The sequence below is a fragment of the Oncorhynchus mykiss genome, chromosome 16 (genome assembly GCF_013265735.2).
Source record: "Oncorhynchus mykiss isolate Arlee chromosome 16, USDA_OmykA_1.1, whole genome shotgun sequence".
Taxonomy (NCBI): Eukaryota; Metazoa; Chordata; class Actinopteri; order Salmoniformes; family Salmonidae; genus Oncorhynchus; species Oncorhynchus mykiss.
This window is the reverse complement of record NC_048580.1, coordinates 32882716-32897902: the sequence shown is the minus strand read 5'-3', so window position 1 is coordinate 32897902 and position 15187 is coordinate 32882716. Positions and strand designations below refer to the sequence as shown.

The 15187-nt window shown below is 45.7% G+C and overlaps 1 protein-coding gene across 5 annotated transcripts in view; it reads right to left on the bottom strand.

The window, feature by feature from the left end:
- Positions 1-15187, bottom strand: part of LOC110491833 (sterile alpha motif domain-containing protein 11) — a 97727-nt gene that overhangs the window by 16347 nt on the left and 66193 nt on the right. For all 5 annotated transcript variants that reach the window (XM_036946730.1, XM_036946731.1, XM_036946729.1 and 2 more), the window contains exon 7: positions 7140-7284. In XM_036946730.1, coding sequence (XP_036802625.1) covers positions 7140-7284 — 145 coding nt within the window. The remainder of the gene's footprint in view (positions 1-7139; positions 7285-15187) is intronic.

The window sequence follows — 15187 nt, the reverse complement described above, 5'->3', positions numbered from 1 at the left end:
CATCTCTCCCCTTCTGTATCACCATGTCTCTTTCTGTATCACCATCTCTCTTTCTGTATCACCATCACCATCTCTCTCCCCTTCTGTATCACCATCTCTCTTTCTGTATCACCATCTCTCTTTCTGTATCACCATCTCTCTCTTTCTGTATCACCATCTCTCTCCCCTTCTGTATCACCATCTCTCTTTCTGTATCACCATCTCTCTCTTTCTGTATCACCATCTCTCTCTCTATCTGTATCACCATGTCTCTCACTGTCTGTATCACCATCTCTCTCTCTGTCTGAATAACCATCTCTCTCTCTGTCTGTATTACCATCTCTCTCTGTCTGTATCACCATCTCTCTCTCTGTCTGTATCACCATCTCGCTCTGTCTGTATCACCATCTCGCTCTCTGTCTGTATCACCATCTCTCTCTCTCTCTTTCTGTATCACCATCTCTCTCTCTTTCTGTATCACCATATCTCTCTCTGTCTGTATCACCATCACTCTCTTTCTGTATCACCATCTCTCTCTCTTTCTGTATCACCATCTCTCTCTCTTTCTGTATCACTATCTCTCTCTCTCTTCCTGTATCACCATCTCTCTCTATTTCTGTATCACCACCTCTCTCGTTCTGTATCACCATCTCTCTCTCATTCTGTATCACCATCTCTCTCTCTTTCTGTATCACCATCTCTCTCTGTGTCTGTATCACCATATCTCTCTCTGTCTGTATCACCATATCTCTCTCTGTCTGTATCACCATCTCTCTCTCTTTCTGTATCACCATCTCTCTCTCTCTTTCTGTATCACCATCTCTCTCTCTTTCTGTATCACCATCTCTCTCTCTCATTCTGTATCACCATCTCTCTCTTTCTGTATCACCATCTCTCTCCCCTTCTGTATCACCATCTCTCTTTCTGTATCACCATCTCTCTCTTTCTGTATCACCATCTCTCTCTCTATCTGTATCACCATGTCTCTCTCTGTCTGTATCACCATCTCTCTCTCTGTCTGAATAACCATCTCTCTCTCTGTCTGTATTACCATCTCTCTCTGTCTGTATCACCATCTCTCTCTCTGTCTGTATCACCATCTCGCTCTGTCTGTATCACCATCTCGCTCTCTGTCTGTATCACCATCTCTCTCTCTCTCTTTCTGTATCACCATCTCTCTCTCTTTCTGTATCACCATATCTCTCTCTGTCTGTATCACCATCACTCTCTTTCTGTATCACCATCTCTCTCTCTTTCTGTATCACCATCTCTCTCTCTTTCTGTATCACTATCTCTCTCTCTCTTCCTGTATCACCATCTCTCTCTATTTCTGTATCACCACCTCTCTCGTTCTGTATCACCATCTCTCTCTCATTCTGTATCACCATCTCTCTCTCTTTCTGTATCACCATCTCTCTCTGTGTCTGTATCACCATATCTCTCTCTGTCTGTATCACCATATCTCTCTCTGTCTGTATCACCATCTCTCTCTCTTTCTGTATCACCATCTCTCTCTCTCTTTCTGTATCACCATCTCTCTCTCTTTCTGTATCACCATCTCTCTCTCTCATTCTGTATCACCATCTCTCTCTCTTTCTGTATCACTATCTCTCTCCCTCTTCCTGTATCACCATCTCCCTCTATTTCTGTATCACCACCTCTCTCGTTCTGTATCACCATCTCTCTCTCATTCTGTATCACCATCTCTCTCTCTTTCTGTATCACCATCTCTCTCTGTGTCTGTATCACCATATCTCTCTCTGTCTGTATCACCATATCTCTCTCTGTCTGTATCACCATCTCTCTCTCTTTCTGTATCACCATCTCTCTCTCTCTTTCTGTATCACCATCTCTCTCTCTTTCTGTATCACCATCTCTCTCTCTCATTCTGTATCACCATCTCTCTCTCTTTCTGTATCACCATCTCTCTCTGTGTCTATATCACCATCTCTCTCCCCTTCTATATCACCATCTCTCTTTCTGTATCACCATCTCTCTCTTTCTGTATCACCATCTCTCTCTTTCTATATCACCATCTCTCTCTCTATCTGTATCACCATGTCTCTCTCTGTCTGTATCACCATCTCTCTCTCTGTCTGAATCACCATCCCTCTCTCTGTCTGTATTACCATCTCTCTCTGTCTGTATCACCATCTCTCTCTCTGTCTGTATCACCATCTCGCTCTGTCTGTATCACCATCTCACTCTCTGTCTGTATCACCATCTCTCTCTCTCTCTTTCTGTATCACCATATCTCTCTCTTTCTGTATCACCATATCTTTCTCTGTCTGTATCACCATCACTCTCTTTCTGTATCACCATCTCTCTCTCTTTCTGTATCACCATCTCTCTCTCTTTCTGTATCACCATCTCTCTCCCATTCTGTATCACCATCTCCCTCTCTTTCTGTATCACCATCTCTCTCTCTGTGTGTATCACCATCACTCTCTCTGTCTGTATCACCATATCTCTCTCTGTCTGTATCACCATCACTCTCTCTTTCTGTATCACCATCTCTCTCTCTTTCTGTATCACCATCTCTCTCTCTTTCTGTATCACCATCTCTCTCTCTCTTTCTGTATCACTATCTCTCTCCCTCTTTCTGTATCACCATCTCTCTCTCTTTCTGTATCACCATCTCTCTCTCATTCTGTATCACCATCTCCCTATCTTTCTGTATCACCATCTCTCTCTGTGTCTGTATCACCATCTCTCTCGTTCTGTATCACCATCTCTCTCTCATTCTGTATCACCATCTCCCTATCTTTCTGTATCACCATCTCTCTCTCTTTCTGAATCACCATCTCTCTCTCTCTGTCTGTATTACCATCTCTCTCTGTCTGTATCACCATCTCTCTCTCTGTCTGTATCACCATCTCGCTCTGTCTGTATCACCATCTCGCTCTCTGTCTGTATCACCATCTCTCTCTCTCTGTATCACCATCTCTCTCTCTTTCTGTATCACCATCACTCTCTCTTTCTGTATCACCATCTCTCTCTCTCTTTCTGTATCACCATCTCTCTCTCTTTCTGTATCACCATCTCTCTCTCTCTTTCTGTATCACTATCTCTCTCCCTCTTTCTGTATCACCATCTCTCTCTCTTTCTGTATCACCATCTCTCTCTGTGTCTGTGTCACCATCTCTCTCTCTGTCTGTATCACCATCTCTCTCTCTTTCTGTATCACCATCTCTCTCTCTCTTTCTGTATCACAATCGCTCTCTCTTTCTGTATCACCGTCTCTCTCTCTTTCTGTATCACCATCTCTCTCTTTCTGTATCACCATCTCTCTCTCATTCTGTATCACTATCTCTCTTTCCTTCTGTATCACCATCTCTCTCTCTTTCTGTATCACCATCTCTCTCTCCTTCTCTATCACCATGTCTATCTCTGTCTGTATCACCATCTCTCAATCTTTCTGTTTCACCATCTCTCTCTCTGTCTCTATCACCATCTCTCTCTCTTTCTGTATCACCATCTCTCTCTCTGCTGTCCCTCTCCCTATGCAGACCCCTGTCTCTCCTGTTTCGGCTCCCATGCCAAGCAGTGGGATTTCCCTTGGAGATAGCTAGCCCCAAATGGCACTTTTTTCCTATATAGTGCATAGTGGGCCCTGGTCAAATGTCCACTATATAGGGAATAGTGTTCCATTTTGGATGATCTGCCATTTAAGGCCAGACAAATGGAAAGCCAGGCTCTAAATCTATCGACCCACCTAATGATTAATTTTAACAATAGGCCCTAATGGGCCTTAGATAATCAATGATGGGGGGTCGATGGAAAGGTGAGCTGCCTGGAGGGATGCCTTCCGTCTCACCCTCCTCTCTCTCTCTCTTTCTCTTTCTCTCTCTCTCTCTCTCTCTCTCTCTCTCTCCACTTCTATATTTTGCCCCCTCTCCACCTCTCCCCTCCCTCTCCTTTCTCTCTCCACCTCTCCCCCTCCCTCTCCTCTCTCTCTCTCCACCTCTCCCCCTCCCTCTCCTCTCTCTCTCCACCTCTCCCCCTCCCTCTCCTCTCTCTCCACTTCTCCCCTCCCTTTCCTCTATCACTCTATCCACCTCTCCCCCTCCCTCTCCTCTCTGTCCTCTCCCCCTCCCTCTCCTCTCTCTCTCCACCTCTCCTCCTCCCTCCCCTCTCTCTCTCCACATCTCCCTCTCCCTCTCCTCTCTCTCTCCACCTCTCCCTCTCCTCTCTCTCTCCACCTCTCCCCCTCCCTCTCCTCTCTCTCTCCACCTCTCCCCCTCCATCTCCACCTCTCCCCCTCCCTCTCCTCTCTCTCTCCACCTCTCCCCTCCCTCCCACCCCTCTCTCTCTCTCCACCTCTCCCCTCCCTCTCCTCTCTCTCTCCACCTCTCCCTCTCTCTCTCTCTCTCCACCTCTCCTCCTCTCTCTCCACCTCTCCCCTCCCTCTCCTCTCTCTCTCCACGTCTCCTCCTCCCTCTCCTCTCTCTCCACCTCTCTTCATCCATCTCCTCTCTCTCCACCTCTCCCCTCCCTCTCCTCTCTCTCTCCACCTCTCCCCCCTCTCCTCTCTCTCTCCACCTCTCCTCCTCCCTCTCATCTCTCTCTCCACCTCTCCCCCTCCCTCTCCTCTGTCTCTCCAGCTCTCTTAGACCCTGGTGGGCAATGTTTTATCAGGGGCAAGGGCAGCTCACACATCTCCTGTCCTTTAACATTGTCAATGAGAAAATGTGACCTGGCCCCCAACAGGACACACACACACACACACACACACACACTGTGTGACCTCTGGGATCTGCCCAAGTGAGGGAAGGGCAGTCCAACACATTTTCTTCGTTAACCCTCATTTTCTTTACTCAAAATTCCTTTAGAATTTAGTAAGAGAGAAAGAGTTTGTGAGAAATGGAGGAGTAAGGAAGATAAGGAGAGGGAGGAAAGAGAGTAATGGATGGAGGAAGAGGGTTGAATGAATGGCGGGAGAGAGAGAGGGAGGGAGGCAGAGAGTAAGAGAGAAGGAGGAAAGAGAGAGTAATGGATGGAAGAAGAGGGTTGAATGAATGGTGGGGGAGAGAGAGGGAGGGAGGCAGAGAGTAAGAGAGAAGAAGGAAAGAGAGAGTAATGGATGGAGGAAGAGGGTTGAATGAATGGTGGGGAAGAGAGAGGGAGGGAGGCAGAGAGTAAGAGAGAAGGAGGAAAGAGAGAGTAATGGATGGAGGAAGAGGGTTGAATGAATGGTGGGGGAGAGAGAGAGAGAGAGGGAGGAAGGAAGGAAGAGAGGCTTGATGGAGGGTTGGAGGGATGAGAAGGCTGAGGGTGGATGAATGGATGGATGTATGGAGGAACAGCAGTGTGCACATGGCTAGTTAACATCCCCCCGTCCTGTGTGGCTAATTACTCTCTATGCAGGCGGAGAACCACCTCGGCTCACTGACCACAGCTCCATGCACTGCTGGGCTTCACACACACACGCACACGCACCCGCACACGCACACGCACACACACACACACACATACACATACACATACACACACACCCGCACACACACACACACACACACACACACACACACACACACACACACACACACACACGCACACGCACACGCACACACTTTGCACGCACAAACACACAAACATATGCACTCAATATACAAACATATAGAAAACGCACACACATTATATACACAAATACAAACACACACATAGGATGCCAGGCTTGGAAATGGAACATGTACAACCCCCAACTCCCACCTACGCACACACACACCCTCCCTGGGCCACTACGCTTCCTGCTTAACTCTCCCCCAGCCCCCCAAACACACACACTTCCCCTCAACCCGCCTGCTGCCGCCCCGCCGGCCCATTATCGATCGCCCGCCTCTCCCCGCGCCACATAAATAATCGACAAGCAATTACTTGCCCACTCCCACTGCCCTGGCTTTGTTTGGGAGGCACAGCGGCCAGCGCCAGGAGGAGAGGAGGAGAGGAGGAGAGGAGGAAAGGGGACAGGAGAGGGTAGATGGTAAGAGGGAGGGTAGATGGTTGCAGCTGTGAGATTTGGTGGGGCCCTAGTTCAGCCGTATTCACACAGACAAACGTACATGCAGACACACACACAAACACTGTATACTGTACGGTAAAATACTAACATCAGATACAAGTGTATACAACACTGTATACTGTACGGTAAAATACTAACATCAGATACAAGTGTATACAACACTGTATACTGTACGGTAAAATACTAACATCAGATACAAGTGCAGGGGAAGGAGAGGAGAATAGAGGGAGAGGGGGATAGAGGGAGAGGGGATAGAGGGAGAGGGGGATAGAAGGAGAGGGGGATAGAGGGAGAGGGGGATAGAAGGAGAGGAGGATAGAAGGAGAGGGGGAGAGGAGAATAGAGGGAGAGGGGGATAGAAGGAGAGTGGGATAGAGGGAGAGGGGATAGAGAGAAGGGGGATATAGGGAGAGGAGGATAGAGGGAGAGGAGGATAGAGGGAGAGGAGGATAGAGGGAGAGGAGAATAGAGGGAGAGGAGGATAGAGAGAGAGGGGGATAGAGGGAGAGGGGGATAGAAGGAGAGGGGGTTAGGAGGAGAGGAGGATAGAGGGAGAGGAGGATAGAGGGAGAGGAGGATAGAGAGAGAGGGGGATAGAGGGAGAGGGGGATAGAAGGAGAGGGGGTTAGGAGGAGAGGAGGATAGAGGGAGAGGAGGATAGAGAGAGAGGGGGATAGAGGGAGAGGGGGATAGAAGGAGAGGGGGTTAGGAGGAGAGGAGGATAGAGGGAGAGGAGGATAGAGGGAGAGGAGGATAGAGGGAGAGGGGAATAGAGGGGATAGAGGGAGAGGGGATAGAAGGAGAGGGGGATAGAGGGAGAGGAGGATAGAGGGAGAGGAGGATAGAGGGAGAGGGGATAAAGGGAGAGGAGAATAGAGGGAGAGGGGGATAGAGGGAGAGGAGGATAGAGGGAGAGGGGATAGAGGGAGAGGAGAATAGAGGGAGAGGACGATAGAGGGAGAGGAGGATAGAGGGAGAGGGGGTAGAGGGAGAGGGGCTCAGTTGGTAACGCATGGTGCTTCCTGTGTTTGCAGGTCAGTGGTGATGCTTCCAGGGAGACCATGAGGTTGGCTTGCAGATTGTTTGTATCTATTTGCATCAGCGTGTCTGAATCCCTGTGTACGCTAGCCAGGCCTACCTCTCGGAGTAGTGGGCGTCTCGGTGCTGGGGCAGGCCCTGCTTGCGTCTCTGGCTTGACGAGCTGCCTGCTGAGGGGAGGTGGGCTTCCATACCCCCCGTGTTCCTCACTGCTGCCAGGGCCTCCTGGCGCACCCGCAGCAGATCTACAGAGGGGGAGAGTTTAGAATTCACTAGTTCCACTGTGTGATACTCTACATAGAAAATCACACCAGCACCAACATCCTACAGCTTATATCTCATCCTGAAAGTGTTTTTTCCCCATTTCTATCTAAATAAATGGAGAGTATTTAGGGTTTAGCCTCAACGGGAGTGGAACAGTAGAATAGAAAAGTGCAAGCTTTTGTGATATAAGTTGAAGATATTTGCTTACCTATGCTGTTACCGCCTAAAAACCCTGCTAAGTAGACTTCTCAGCACTATTCACACTCAAATGGCACCCTATTCCCTATGTGCTCTGGTCAAAAGTAGTGCCCAGGAATAGGGTGCCATTTGAGTGTGAATAGAGCTTTATCGACAGGAGGTGTCGATAAAGTCCTGCAGTTATATGGAGTGAACGTCTGGTTTACAAATGGCACCCTATTCCCTATGTGCTCTGGTCAAAAGTAGTGCCCGGGAATAGGGTGCCATAATCCTGACACTCAGGAAACAAACGCACAGGTCTGCACATAAATAAGCATACAGCAAACACACACAATGAAGAGACACACTAAATACCTAAATAGTGGCACACTCATCGGAAACACTCTCAAAACAGAGACACATGCACGCACACACTGATGGATAGAGAGAGAGCAATGGATATGGAGAGTGGATAGGAAGAGGAATAGAGAGAGAGCAATGGATATGGAGAGTGGATAGGAAGAGGAATAGAGAGAGAGCAAACATTGGAAAACCAAAAACCTCAGGCAATGGGAAGTCTCTGCCTAGGATAGAGGAACTTCCCACATGGCCAAGAGGATCCCTATTCTCATCTCGGTCTTCTATCTATCGGTCCTCGCTCCATCTATTGTCTCTCTCCTCCTCGCTCTGCCCCCTTCCCCCTTCTCTCCCCGCTCTCTATCTCCCTTGTTCTCCCTCTGTCCCCCTCTTTTCTACTCCCTTATTCTCTCTCTCTCTCTCTCTCTCTCTCTCTCTCTCTCTCTCTCTCTCTGTCCTGTATTCTCTCTCTCACACCCTCTCTCTTGCTCTCTCTCTCTGCTTCTCTCCAGCATTATCAGCCAGGCCAGGCCAGTGCCTCCAATGAGAGGCTGTTAACTTCTTTGGGGTGGGGGGCAGTATGGGGAATTTTGGATGAAAAGCGTGCCCAAATTAAGCTGCCTGCTACTCAGCCATAAAAGCTAGAATATGCATACAATTAGTAGATTTGGATAGAAAACACTCTGAAGTTTCTAAAACGGTTTGAATGATGTCTGTGAGTATAACAGAACTCATATGGCAGGCAAAAACCTGAGAAAAAATCCAACCAGGAAGTGGGAAATCTGAGGTTTGTAGTTTTTGAACTCAGCCCCTATCGAATACACAGTGGGATATTGGTCATTTTGCACTTCCTACGGCTTCCACTAGATGTCAACAGTCTTTAGAAACTTGTTTGATGCTTCTACTCTAAAGGAGGGGCTCATAAGAGCTCTTTGAGTGAGTGGTCTGGCAGAGTGCCACAGGCTCAGTCTCGCGTCACTCACGTGAAAGGTAGCTACGTTCCATTTCCTTTCTGAAGACAAAGGAATTGTCCGGTTGGAAGATTATTGAAGATTTATGTTAAAAACATCCTAAAGATTGATTCTATTCATCGTTTGACGTGTTTCTACTAACTGTAACAGAGCTTTTTTGACTTTTAGTCTGAAACTAGTGAATGCGCTTTATGAATGTGGATTACTGGACTGAACGCGCTAATGATAGGAGCTATTTTGACATAAATTATGGACATTATCGAACAAAACAAACATTTATTGTGGAAGTGGGATTCCTGGGAGTGCATTCTGGTGAAGATCATCAAAGGTAAGTGAATATTTATAATGCTATTCTGACTAATGTCCACAACATGGCGGATATATGTATGGGCTCTGAGCGCTCTACTCAGATTATAGCATGGTGTGCTTTTTCGGTAAAATGTTTTTTGAAATCTGACACAGCGGTTGCATTAAGGAAAAGTGGATCTAAAATTCCATGCATAACAGTTGTATCTTTTAGCAATGTTTATTATGAGCATTTCTGTAAAATTGATGTGGCTCTCTGCAAAATCACTGGATGTTTTTGGAACTACTGAACATAACGCGCCAGATTTTTTATATAAATATGAACTTTACCGAACAAAACATACATGCATTGTGGAACATGAAGTCCTATGAGTGTCATCTGATGAAGATCATCAAAGGTTAGTGAGTCATTTTATCTATATTTCTGCTTTTTGTGACTCCTCTCTTTGGTTGGAAAATGGCTGAATGCTTTCTGTGACAAGTTGCTGACCTAACAATGCTTTCGCCGAAAAGCATTTTTGAAATCGGACACTGTGGTTGGATTAACGAGAACTTTATCTATAAAATGGTGTAAAATACTTTTACTTATCATTTTAATTATGAGATTTCTGATTTCTGTTGAATTGGCGCCCTGCAGTTTCACTGGCTGTTGAGAGGTGAGACACTCACGTCCCGAACGGTCCCAGAGAGGTTAAAGAGAAAATCCACCTCTCTCTCTCTCTCTCTCTCTCTCTCTCTCTCTGTCTCTCTGTCTCTCACCCTTCTCTCTCTCTGTCTCTCTCTCTGTCTCTCTCTCTCTCTCTCTCTCTCTCCCCCATCTCTACCTCCTCTCACCCTTCTCTCTCTCTCTGTCTTTCCCTCTCTCTCTCTCTCTCGCTCTCTCTCTCTCTCTCTCTCTCTCTGTCTTTCCCTCTCTATCTCTCTCTCTCTCTCTCTCTCTCCCACCTCTACCTCCTCAATCCCCCCCTTTTAAACTAGACAGATCCAGGGGCCATTTCCGCCACTGGTATGTGTAGAGCATGTACCTCTTTTACCGAGTGTGTATGTGTGTGTGTGTACGCATGCGTGTGTATGTGTGTGTGTGTACTGGGTCGTTGAGCTGGTGCGGGTGGAGTGGAGCGACATATATTAATGTGGCCCAGCTCTGGTGTATCGATCTGTTTGCTTCTGCTGGGCCACTGGGGACTCAACTGGCGGCAGACAGGGTGTGTTTGTGTGTGTGTATGTGTGGGGGGGTGAGAGATAAGGGAGGGATCCTAGGAAACTGGAACCCTGAGGCACACACACACACGGCATCCCTAGCCACGTCCTCAGAGCATGCGCAGACCAGCTGGCTGGTGTGTTTACGGACATATTCAATCTCTCCCTATCCCAGTCTGCTGTCAACACATGCTTCAAGATGGCCACCATTGCTCCTGTACCCAAGAAGGCAAAGGTAACTGAACTTAATGACTATCGCCCCGGAGCACTCACTTCTGTCATCATGAAGTGCTTTGAGAGACTATTCAAGGATCATATCACCTCCACCTTACCTGTCACCCTAGACCCACTTCAATTTGCTTACCGCCCCAAAAGATCCACAAACGATGCAATCGGCATCACCCTGCACACTGCCCTATCCCATTTGGACAAGAGGAATACCTATGTAAGAATGCTGTTCATTGACTACAGCTCAGCATTCATCATTAAGCGCAGGGCCCTGGGTCTCAAACCCGCCCTGTGCAATTGGGTCCAGGACTTCCTGACGGGCCGCCCCCAGGTGGTAAAGGTAGGAAACAACATCTCCACTTAGTTGATCCTCAACACTGGGGCCCAACAAGGGTGTGTGCTCAGCCCCCTCCTGTACTCCCTGTTCACCCCAAAGCGCAACAGCGCCTCTTCAACCTCAGGAGGCTAAAGAAATGTGCCTTGTCATCTAAAACCCTCACAAACTTTTACAGATGCACAATTGAGAGCATCCTGTCATGCTGTATCATCACCTTGTACGGCAATAGCACCGCCTACAACCGCCAGGCTCTCCAGAAGGTAGTGAGGTCTGCACAACACATCACCAGGGACAAACTACCTGCCCTTCAGGACATCTACAGCACCCGATGTCACAGGAAGGCCAAAAAGATCAAGTACAACAACCACCCGAGCCACTGCCTGTTCACCCCACTATCATCCAGAAGGATCAAAGCTGGGACAGAGAGACTGAAAAACAGCTTCCATCTCAAGGCCATCAGACTGTTAATTTCTTGACGCTACCCATCCCTGTAGCGGGATAATTGTCATCAAGATCGGCTGAAGTGCATAGTGCCACCATCAAATAATATTACAAAAAATATTTATATCCATGAAATCACAAGTGCAATATCGCAAAACACAGCTTAGCCTTTTGTTAATCCACCTGTCGTGTCAGATTTTGAAAATATGCTTTACAGCAAAAGCAATCCAAGCATTTGTGTAAGTTTATCGATCGCTCGACAAAACATTATGTTAGCATCAAGTAGCTTGGTCACGAAAATCAGAAAAGCAATCAAATTAATCGTTTACCTTTGATGATCTTCGGATGTTTTCACTCACGAGACCAGTTACACAATAAATGTTCCTTTTGTTCCATAAAGATTATTTTTTAATCCAAAATACCTCCGTTTGTTTGGCGCGTGATGTTCAGAAATCCACAGGAAAAAGCGGTCACGACAACGCAGACAAATTCCAAATAGTTTTCGTAATGTCCACAGAAACATGTCAAACGTTTTTTATAATCAATCCTCAGGTTGTTTTTAAAATATATAATCGATAATATATCAACCGCAACTGTCACTATCAGTAGGAGAGGGAGAGGCAGTGGCTGCCCAAACTCTGTTGCGCAAGCAAAACTCATGAGAACACCTGACGCGATGTTCTCTTTCTCGCTAATTTTTCCAAATAAAAGCCTGAAACTATGTCTAAAGACTGTTGACACCTTGAGGAAGCGATAGGAAAATTAATCTGGTTGATATCCCTTTAAATGGAGCGAAGGCATGCTATGGAACATGGAGCTTTCAAAATAGAAGCCACTTCCTGGTTTGATTTTCCTCAGGTTTCGCCTGCAATATCAGTTCTGTTATACTCACAGACAATATTTTGACAGTTTTGGAAACTTTAGAGTGTTTTCTATCCTAACCTGTCAATTAAATACATATTCTAGCATCTGATCCTGAGAAATAGGCCGTTTATTTTGGGAATGTTATTTTTCCAAACATAAAAATAGTGCTCCCTAGCATCAAGAGGTTAAACAACCATCACTAGCTAGCACAGAGAGGCTGGAACACTTGTCACTTTAATAATGCAACTTGAATAATGTTTACACATCTTGCATTACTCATCTTATATGTACAGTATATACTGTATTCTATACTATCTATTGCATCTTAGTCTATGCCACGCTGACATTGCTCATCCATATATTTATATTTATGAATCTTATTCCATTCCTTACTTACGATTTGTGTGTATTAGGTATTGTTGTGGAGTTGTTAGATAATACTTGTTAGATATTGCTGCACTGTCGGAACTATAAGCACAAGCATTTTGCTACACTCGCATTAACATCTGCTAACCACGTGTATGTGACCAATAACATTTGATTTGATTTGACTTCACCAAAGGTTGGGGGTTGAGGACAGAGACTTCACCTATATGAGTTCCTCATGTTGACAATGGTCGCCCAGCCCTATTTACACTGCCTGGACTCTCACATAGAGACCAAGGATGGGATACAATCTGTGGAGCACTGCTGACAATGCACCCTTTTAAAGGTAAGGTCATTTCTGATTGAGCCACCATCTGCAGTGGTTAAAGTGAATGCAATCTCTGTGAATGTGGGAACATTACCTTTAAAAGCCGCATTGTCAACAACGGGCAATAGGATTGAATTCTGGCCCTACACCAAATTCTACAAATCGGCTGTTCCTCAAACCCTTGATTATCTGAATAAGATGTGATTGTGTAGGGCTGGAGCAAAAGCCTGCAAACCCAGGCAACTTTGGTGAACATTAAATATAATTTGCTCCTTTGTTCATCTCTCTCTCTCTCTCTCTCTCTCTCTCTCTCTCTCTCTCTCTCTCTCTCTCTCTCTCTTCTCTCTCTCTCTCTATTCAATTCAATAAATGTTTTATTGGCATGAACGGGTGGTTGCCACTGTTGGCAAAGCAATGTATATGATGTACTACATAAATTACCAATATGTTTGAGCAACAATAATTATGTGTATATCAACATAAACCAGGGACATGTAGAATGATACACAAAAAGACAAGAAACATGAACAATTGAAAAAGGGAATCTACAAGGGCTCGTGTAAGACATGGTGGGAAATGATGTCTCTCATATTATGACAGGCCAGGACATCATCTGCAGCAAGATCTACTGTTTACGTTTTATCCTATCAAAATGCAGATTTTCTCCTCGACAGACAGAACAACAAATCCTGGAATTCTTTCTTCACATTTCATGAAATAAGTACCTCTGATTGAGTCATATTTTGAGCAGTGGAGCAGGAAGTGCTGCTCCCTCTGTACTTTACCCACCGTGCTTAAATCGTCTTTCTTCTCTGATCTTTGTTTTTCTATGACGTCCTCTCTATTTCCAGGCTATGGTCACTGAGTCTATACATTGTAATGTCTTCCTTTTTCACATCTCTATTTAGAATTTGGTAACATTGAAGTTTGTGATTTAATTGAGTTTTGTTTGCCCATAATTAGTGTGTGTATTTTGGTTGCAGATTTCTATTTGTTAGAATGTTGTTATTTGGGGTCGTATAATTGAATTTAGCTGGTGCTTCTGGGCTAGTTGCTCTAAAGGGTCCCTCTCCGGGTTGTGGTGTTTCCATAACAAAGCCTTGTGATGATAATATTCTGTATCACGGTGTGTTAGGTGAGTCTCTTTTCTCAATTTGGAGTGCTAGGGGCAATGTCCCAAGTCCTGCCCTACAGGCTAGGTTTGGGGCATTTCTGTGCACACTGAGAATATTTTGTACAAAATTCCATGTATAAAATTGGGGCTTTTATCCCATGATGTACATTTTAAATTGTTAAGGGGGCCCCATATTTCACTGCCATGTAGAAGGATTGGAGTTATGACAAAGTCAAATAATATAAGCCACATTCTAATTGGTGGGTTAGAGTCTTTCTATTTGCAATATAGCTTTATCTGTTAGAGACTTTATGGCCATGTCAAACCGCCCAGATGAACTTATAGTCAGACCAAGGTAAGTGTAGTTGGTGGTGTGTCTCTCTCGCTCTCCATTATTCTCTTTCATGTAGGCTAAAGAAGGGTCATCTGGGGCTGTGGCCTCCAAGGGGGAACCAGCCCACCACAACTACACAATGGACCGAGAGGGGAAGAGGGGAGAAGGGGGTACAGAAATGGAGAGCCAGACCACTCCCCCTCCCTCCACACACACACACCTATACACACACACAAACACACACGTACACACACACACACACACACACACACACACACACACACACGTACACACACACACACACACGTACACACGTACACACGTACACACACACACACACACACACACACACACACACACACACACACACACACACACACACACACACACACACTAGAGCTGGATAATATGGACAAAAATACATATTGAGATAAAATGCCTGAATTGATGCGATAACGATAAATAGAATGATATGTTTCTAACAATATGACGCAGTTTAAAAAATATATATTTTATTTCAAACTTCAAATTTCTCTAGTATAGGGTGCTTATTGTAATGAACGATATCAGCAAAATGCCTGCGATAAGAGATCGGTATGGTTGGTATTGCTCATTTTTGGTTTATCGTCCCAGACACACACACACACACACACACACACACACACACACACACACACACACACACACACACACACACACACACACACACACACACACACACACACACACACACACACACACACACACACACACACACACAAACAGTTGTTTTGGGAGGTCCCACTCTGGACCCATCCTGCTAATCCCTCTTTTGTCCTCCTTATCTCCTCGCATCTCTTCTCAGAATTATGCAGAAATCCC